This window comes from Bos indicus x Bos taurus, chromosome 23 (assembly GCF_003369695.1).
Source record: "Bos indicus x Bos taurus breed Angus x Brahman F1 hybrid chromosome 23, Bos_hybrid_MaternalHap_v2.0, whole genome shotgun sequence".
NCBI lineage: Eukaryota > Metazoa > Chordata > Mammalia > Artiodactyla > Bovidae > Bos > Bos indicus x Bos taurus.
In genome coordinates this window covers 21,942,891-21,951,547 of record NC_040098.1, presented here as the reverse complement: position 1 = coordinate 21,951,547, position 8,657 = coordinate 21,942,891, and the positions used below count along the sequence as shown (strand labels likewise).

Here is an 8,657-nt window from a genome sequence, read left to right as displayed (position 1 = left end):
ACTGCATTTATAATTTGTCAATTTAATAGGAGAGACAGTAAATGATTCTTTTTTCCCAGAATACCAATTAGTTTGGACTTGACTAAAATAGAAACATGAATCAAATACATCCTGGTATGTAACTGAAATTTGAGACCTTGATAGGAGAATCACAGCACTTTGAAGATTAGAGTGTGACATACTGGTTAGCATAGATAAGCTATAAAGAATCCACTTGAACCATAGGAAGCAATGAAAACAATTGTTCTTTTCCTTCTCTCTTTAAATTAGGTCATGGAACGAAAGGAGTATTTGAGCTTCTATCTGGATGGCGGAGAACCAAAGAGAATTTGCCCTTCAAAGACAGGGTAGCAGATGCTTATTCGGACGTGATGGTGACCTATACCATGACCAGCTCCCTGTACTTTATCACCTTTGGCATGGGTGCCAGCCCGTTCACCAACATAGAGGCTGTGAAGGTCTTCTGTCAGAACATGTGCGTCTCCATCCTGTTGAACTACTTCTACATTTTCTCCTTCTTTGGCTCCTGTCTGGTCTTTGCTGGCCAACTAGAGCAAAACCGCTACCACAGCATCTTTTGCTGTAAGATCCCTTCTGCAGAATACCTGGACCGCAAGCCTGTGTGGTTCCAGACAGTGATGAGTGATGGACATCAACAGACATCCCATCACGAGACGAACCCTTACCAGCACCACTTTATTCAGCACTTCCTCCGTGAACATTACAATGAATGGATTACCAATATCTATGTGAAGCCATTTGTGGTCATCCTCTATCTCATCTACGCCTCCTTCTCCTTCATGGGGTGCTTGCAGATCAGTGATGGAGCCAACATCATCAATCTACTAGCCAGTGATTCCCCAAGCATTTCTTATGCCATGGTTCAGCAGAAATATTTCAGCAACTACAGCCCTGTGATAGGATTCTACGTCTACGAGCCCCTCGAGTACTGGAACAACAGTGTCCAGGAGGACCTTCGGAGACTCTGTAGTGGGTTCACTGCAGTGTCCTGGGTGGAGCAGTATTACCAGTTCCTGAAAGTGAGCAACATCAGTGCCAATAACAAGAGTGATTTTATTAGTGTCCTACAAAGTTCGTTTTTAAAAAAGCCAGAATTCCAGCATTTTCGAAACGATATCATCTTCTCCAAGGCAGGAGATGAAAGCAACATCATTGCTTCTCGCTTGTATCTGGTGGCCCGGACAAGCAGAGACAAGCAGAAGGAAGTCATAGAAGTGCTGGAAAAGTTGAGGCCTCTGTCCTTGTCAAAGAGCATCCGGTTCATCGTGTTCAACCCCTCCTTCGTGTTCATGGACCATTACAGCTTATCTGTCACCGTGCCTGTTCTGATTGCAGGCTTTGGTGTCCTCCTGGTGTTAATCCTGACTTTTTTCCTAGTGATCCACCCTCTGGGAAACTTCTGGCTAATTCTTAGCGTCACCTCAATTGAGCTGGGCGTTCTGGGCTTAATGACACTATGGAACGTCGACATGGATTGCATTTCTATCTTGTGCCTTATCTACACTTTCAATTTTGCCATTGACCACTGTGCACCACTGCTTTACACGTTTGTACTAGCGACTGAGCACACCCGAACACAATGTATAAAAAGCTCCCTTCAAGAGCATGGGACAGCCATTTTGCAAAATGTTACTTCTTTTCTTATTGGGTTGGTCCCCCTCCTATTTGTGCCTTCGAACCTGACCTTCACACTGTTCAAATGCTTGCTGCTCACCGGGAGTTGCACACTTCTGCACTGTTTTGTTATCTTACCTGTGTTCCTAACCTTTTTCCCCCCTTCTAAAAAGCACCACAAGAAAAAGAAACGTGCCAAACGAAAGGAGAGAGAGGAAATTGAATGCATAGAAATTCAAGAGAACCCTGATCACGTCACTACCGTATGAAGGGTGTAGACTAATGGATTATTTTTCTTTTCCAGTATTGCACAATGATGCAGGGCCGATAAAGCTCAGACCTCAGCTGCTTGGGCTGGCCAGGGGTAACAAGGCAAGTCAGATGAAGAGTGAATTATTTATAACACGTCAAGGTGTCCACTTCCAGGGGGGCAAGAGGGACTCAAAGAAGGGTAAAAAGCTCTTTGAAACCTTGTTCTCCACTAAAGACAAGTTTCTGGATGTGATCTTAAGAGCTCTTCCAAGGAACGGACAAATCGACGGAGTGTTAGAAGGCCAAAGGAACAGCTACTTTTAAAAATAAAATGCTTAGGAGAGATGGAGTAGAGAAGATGGGGGCCTCCAAATATCAGAGAAGACTTCAGAAACATCAAAATTGCCGTGGCACTTTTCATATTTGTTTTTTGAATAGGTTGGTCAAAGGAAACCTATGCATTTGGGAAGTACACATCTAATCCTGTCTAAACCAAAGGACTTCCTGACTCATTTTATGTGTACATATATATGTATATATGCCATATATACATATACATAGATTTGTCTTTAGTGTACATCGATGTCTGTGTGGAGGGAGGTGCCCATTTGCAGGTGGGCTGGGCTTTCTTTAGAGAGTCCAATCAGCCTTAGCCAAATCTGGATATGTTAATGGCCACTCTACATCAACTCAAGTGGTGCAGCAGCAAGAGCATTTTTCAGCTGTGCTCTAGGCAAAATAAACAGATATGGGCCCATTAGATTCATACACCATGTTGTCAATCTTTGAGATTCTTGCTTTGGATGAAAAAAACACAAAAGGCATTCGAATTCATTGCCGTGGGGGCAAGGTTTCAAATCTCATGTTAATGCTAAATAGTTACTATGGCTTTTTATTGGCTTAAAATGGTTCTCTGTATTTGGGAAGGCTGATTTAGCTGCTTTTAGCGAGCTCACCCACTGCAAATGAGCATGTATTGTCCATACAAATGTGTATAACGGTGCACAAGTGTGTGTGTGAGAGAGAGAGAGAAAGTCGAGGTATTCCATGGTTACAATATTCTCATTTTAGATGGTGAAAATATACTGCCTTGGAATATAGGTAATGAACATAGGAGAAAGTGAACGTAACTCGGAAACTTGTTGCAGAATGAAATAGAGTAAATGAACCATCGCCACCCATCATGTCCCCTCAACTGGTTCTTAGTGTTAAAAAAAAAAAAATATTCTAATCCTATAAAGTCTAGTGTGTTCCTTGCATTAATATTTGGAACATTAACCCAGGCCATGGTCACCACAGTAGTGGTCTCTATAACTACTGCAGTATTGTTATGTAGCTTCTTGCGATATCATTTTTTTTGTGACCTGAAAAGTGCTTGTTGGTTGGCCTGCCTCCTAGGGTGATTGTTGCTCTCCATGAGTGACATAGTAACTGTAACTGCTGCTGAATTCTCTCTCAAAAAAAGTACTGAGGTAAATGTTTTCATTGCGTTAAAATTTACAACTGCTCCCCAGCAGATAGACTCAAACTGTTGGGTGCTTCCTTGGATGAATGCTGTGCTTCCTGTCACAGAAAATTACTAGAAAATGCCTTTTCCCATGTCAAGCTGTAAAATCAGTGAATTTTCAGGTAGGACTTCACAAATGTCCAATGACCATAAAATCTGCTAGTCAATTCTTTTAACTGGAAGAGCACTACTCTCTGCACCAACTCTGGTTGCATAATTTAAATGAATTTAGAATATTAAAATCTCTAACAAACAAACAAAAAGCTTCTGGACTCAGGTTCAGAAAAGAGATGCAAACCATTCTATTCTGATTTCAGTGTTTTTTTAAAAAAATGAAATTGGTAGCTGAATGAAGTAATGAAACAACCAAATGAGCATACTTTTACAAATGAAGGATTTACCTGAATATTAAGGGAAAGGAGAACTCTTTCTTTACGGTTAAATGTTTTTCATTTAACTAAATTTCATTTTATTAAATGGGGAGTTTGTTTCGTCCTACCTTGAGGTTATTGGGTTTCTATTGGAAATGATCCATGTCTTCTCGATTGTGTTCATGTGGGGAAAATAGCAATAGATGGAGTATGGAAAATACTTGCCATGACATAAGATTATTGTTCATACATTATGTGTAACGTCACATTGCAGATAAGTCTAGCCTTTTGCCTCCTGAGCTGCTCTGCTAGGATGAACTGGTATTTGACACTAGCAGACCTATAGACCTTGGTCTTATATCTGAAAGGGAAGTTTTTGAGGCATTGAGTGTTTGGATGGAGGAGACGGGACTCTTCTTTCACAGTTGGCTCATCATTTGTGAAGATTGGTTTTACATCCTTTTCAAAAGATGGGAGGTCATCAGCTGAGAAATCCCATTAGCTATCAGTCCATTTCTTTGTAAACTGTGCCATACTCCATTACTTTACCAACTTTTAAAAAAGCTTGCTTATTTGAGTCATTTTTTCTTCTTAATTACCTTAGACAATTCCACATGCAAAGAAGATTGGCAGATTGGTTTATAAAGAAAGGATCAAGCATGCCAGTTGCCAAATGCATGTGGGAATAGTGGTATAGCTACCCCACCACTGGGGCAGTTCTAATATCATGCCCCCATCATTGAAACAGTCTCTATTTGGACAGGGAAAACAGTTCTTTTTTAGGTTAGATCTTCAAGGATCAAAGTGACTAAGAAAAATATGAATTTCTCATCGTTCAAGTGACTAGAGGTGTGGAATTTTGGAAGGGACATTATCTTTTCCAGGACACCATGGTACTCTTTAGTGAACTGCAGCAATAATTTATTGAAATGGAATTTCTTGTTCTGGAAGAGTTAATATACCACACAAAATGCCCTAACTTAGTCCTTGGAAGCTATTTAAGTCTAGGAAGAATGTAGAATGTAACTGAGCATCATCTGACCTCCCAACCTCACTGTGAAACAGACATTTCCAAGAATTCCATTCACTGAATGCCAAGATGAATCCTAAAATAGATCATGATTTGCAAGTGACACCAAATCTCTGCCGTTATCAGTAGCTGGTGTGCAACTCTTCAAGTTTTTCGAGTTTACTCCCACTGTCCTTAGTCCATTTATGAAATATTGATGGTGTTCAAATTAGGAACTTTTCTACTTCTAGAAGATGACCTATCGAGTCCTAGAAAAGAAGAAAGCTATGGGAAATATCTCAGATGTGTAGAATATTTTATTTTGCTGAAACATGGTTTTTCCCTTAAAGTGAGAGAATTTTAAAGTCTCAAAAACCAAAGTCCAAACCCTTTCTGAATTTAAACTGGAATGTGGATTTGTTTCCTCCCACTGGAATTTAAATATGAATTAGAGAGAACTGTAAGAGCTGCACTCTCCATGATGGTTACTAAAGCTTCAAAGAGGTACTCACCTAAATGATAGAAAAGAGATTTGGCTAACAGATTCTTTCCCTCTTATTCGTTAAAGATAATCATATGCCAACTTAGACCTTGCACAAGTTTTTTAAATGAAAAGTATACTTAAATGTCATCCCATGAATTCTTTCAGGGACCAGTGAACCTCTTTGAAGGTTGTGCACGAATATTCTATGAAAGAATTATCCTCCACTGTGGCTGTATCATGTGAGTGTTCCTTTCCCATTTTATTCCTATTTATTTCCACGGACTTTTTGGTTTTACCTTGTGAGATTAGAAGAAGAATTATGATAAATGAAGCTCCTGTGATGCCCTAATAGCCATTCTTGATTGTTGAATTCAAGAGGATGAAAGCTTTGTCCATTTTGTAATTACCCATTGCACTTTCCCATAACAAGCTGATCCTCCTAGGCTTGTGGTTAGAGCTAGGGATTAACTATTGCCATTCAGAATTACATGTATTTTTTATAAGTTGACTGTAAATATTATAATTACAGTCATATATTTTTATGACCAAGTAGTTATGAATGCCTAGCACTATGCATGCATTGTTACTAATAGTACACAGACTTTTAAAGACACTATTTTCATGGTTATTGCAACTTTTAGTAAAATTCTATCACCTATTCATAAATGCCTTGTAGGTTTTGGTCCCAAGGACCTAAAATTCATAGAAATTTCCATCCCAGGAGGAACAGTTTAAAAACTGCCCTCCCTGGGTGTCAATGGCAGCAACCTCTTCTAGAATGTCCTCTGGAAAATCCTGGAGAGTACGTCCGGCTTCCAGGTAAAGGACACAGCAGATTTTATGTTAGTCAGTGATTAAGCACACCTTAGTGTCCTGTGTTTGCTAATCTCAAAGTGAACCATGTCATGCCTTGAGAATGGAATTTAGGTGTTGTCTCCTGTAAACTGGGGAACTCAGTCATTTCCCTGACCTCTTTCTAGAGGAATCCTTCTGTTCAGTCTATTTTGTTGATGTTTGCAAATGGTACTGATAATCCTTTCAAATGTGAGCCTGAAAACTGTCATTTATACCAAAATAGACTTAGGAGCACTTTCATTCCCTTTAAAAACAAACAAAGCAAAGACACTTCTTGCTTTTTCTGTCTTACAAACAACAACAAAAAAAATGGTGACAAATTTTATGACACTGACTCAAAACCTATCCAGCGCTGAATTGGCATGCCCTTGAAATCTCCCCATCTTCAATCTAAATATAAAACTCAGCATCATCACTGTGGTTCAGGCATTTATCCCAATCTTTTAAGCAGTGATCTGCCAAAAGGTTGTAGAGAGGGGAAATGAGCTAAATATTTTTCTACTGGTTTGTCTTCAGAATTATGACAGCAAATATATTTACCAAATGAGAGCAGTGAAATCATGAATGAGGACAAAAAGCCTGTTTGCATCAGGTTCCGCACAGGAGGGACTATATATAGATATCACAACAGCAAATTGCTTTGATTTCTAAACTAAATGGCCAAGGTTTGATCCACCATCACGTTTTAGTTGGAAGGGCGAGGATGTTGTTCTGTGCTTGAAGTGTTGTGGAACTAGATCAGGCAGCAACTGAAATAAGATTGAAAGGATATTGAGAAATAATATCTCATGCTTAAAAATTAAGATGTCTATACACTGGGCAGAGAACAGGTGGGAAAATTCCATATATTTTACAGTTTAAGATATAGCACAGAGAACTGCATGGTGCCTCAAAACTATAGATTCTTAACTGCTAGCAAAATTGAACAAATACCAACAAACTCCATTTGAAGATTACCTTCTCATTTGTCGGAATCATAACCTGACCTTTGCAGGTAAAGTGCTCCTGAATTTCCAAGCATGAATCAGAACCATAGATCATTTTGTGAATGAAAGTGGGATACTAGCCTGTCTCCTTGAAAACAAGCTTCCAGTTAGTACCCAGATAAGCATTATCTGGGCAGGCTGTTGGCATTGCTCTGACTTTGTGCATCTTTGACATATAATGAATATTTTGTTGACGTTTTCTCTGTACTCAATTAGGGCCTCTCTGTTGCTGCTAGAGAAGTTCCTTGCTTTTCTCATGATATGGAAAATGATTCAAAGAGAAAGCACATGCATGTGTATTTAGTTGGGTCTGACTCTTTGGGACACTTTGGATTGTAGCCCACCAGGTTCCTCTGTCCATGGGATTTCCCAGGCAAAAATACTGCGGTAGGTTGCCATTTCCTTCTCCGGGGATCTTTCTGACCCAGGAAGATCCTCATTGCAGGTGGATGTTTTACTCGCTGAGCCATCAGGGAAGCCCAAAAGAGAGAAGTATATAGGGTTAAAAAATCAGATACCGGAATAGTATAGCTGACTAGTCTACAGATAATATCAAATATCTTCTGCAGCTCTAAAGATGTTGTCAAGATCAAATGGGCTTACTCCTTCAATTGTGAAGCTCTAAAAGCTAGAGATTTTTTTTAATATAACAAAGTATTTATTAAAAATTATTACTAATTTTCACTTTTATAAATTATGTAAAGTCAGTCCCTACTATTTTTCCCAGCTGAAGTTTTCCCTAAGAAAGTTCTTATGGGTCATACTATTTATGAAGTCTTAAAAATCAGAAGGAAACTTCAGAAACAAAAAGATAAGAACACCTACTGGTTACGTGTGGTTCCTGCTCCATGTCGCATGTTTGTACGTTTCTGAACTGGGGTCTTGAGAAGTCACATGTCACTGTGTTCTGATTTCCCATATTGCTAATGGCATGGCCAGACAGTATAGCATGGCTTCACTTCCCTCTATTTGCATAGTCATTAGAGCATTACACGAAGGGCTCTGTCAAACCAGTGGAGAAATAAGAACTTTAATGCTTTGGACAATTTCACTGAAGAATATCCTAGGAGGAGCTAGAAAGACTGCCATCAGTAAGGGACAAGGGAAGATTATTATAAATGTGGTACCTTTCAGTCTTGTATAAATTTATTAACTTGCATTTTTGTACAGCCAACCTGCAATATGTTGTGGGGAACATCTAGGTTATTTCATGTAAAACAGTCAACAGAATCTCTCCCTGGAAACTGAAATTGTAATACCTTCCATCATTCTGTTTGGTTCACTGGTTATTGGTAGACACAAGAAAGCTGGAAGAAAACCAAACTGCCATATTCCTATATGCTCTGCTGTGGTATGTGGCATCTCTTTTGAGGGAGAGTCAGGAAATTCTGGCACCTTTTTTTCTCAAACATAAAATGTGCTAGATGCTGATAAATTAGACTTTAAACTCACCAGTGCAAGTTATCTCAAAGTTTTGGCAGAGTTTAAGCAACAATTTTATTATACTTCCCCATTAATTATGCATATTTTTCAGCAATAGATTTTCTTGCTCTTAAAT

The 8,657-nt window shown here is 39.2% G+C and overlaps 1 protein-coding gene across 1 annotated transcript; it reads left to right on the top strand.

Annotated features, from left to right (window-relative positions):
- Positions 1-248: 248 nt before the first annotated feature.
- Positions 249-7,470, top strand: LOC113881424 (patched domain-containing protein 4; the record flags this gene model as incomplete). The annotated part of the gene is made up of 1 exon (XM_027524467.1): positions 249-7,470. A coding segment is annotated over one exon (1,656 nt), but the record flags the coding sequence as incomplete, so codon positions are not given.
- Positions 7,471-8,657: the final 1,187 nt, after the last annotated feature.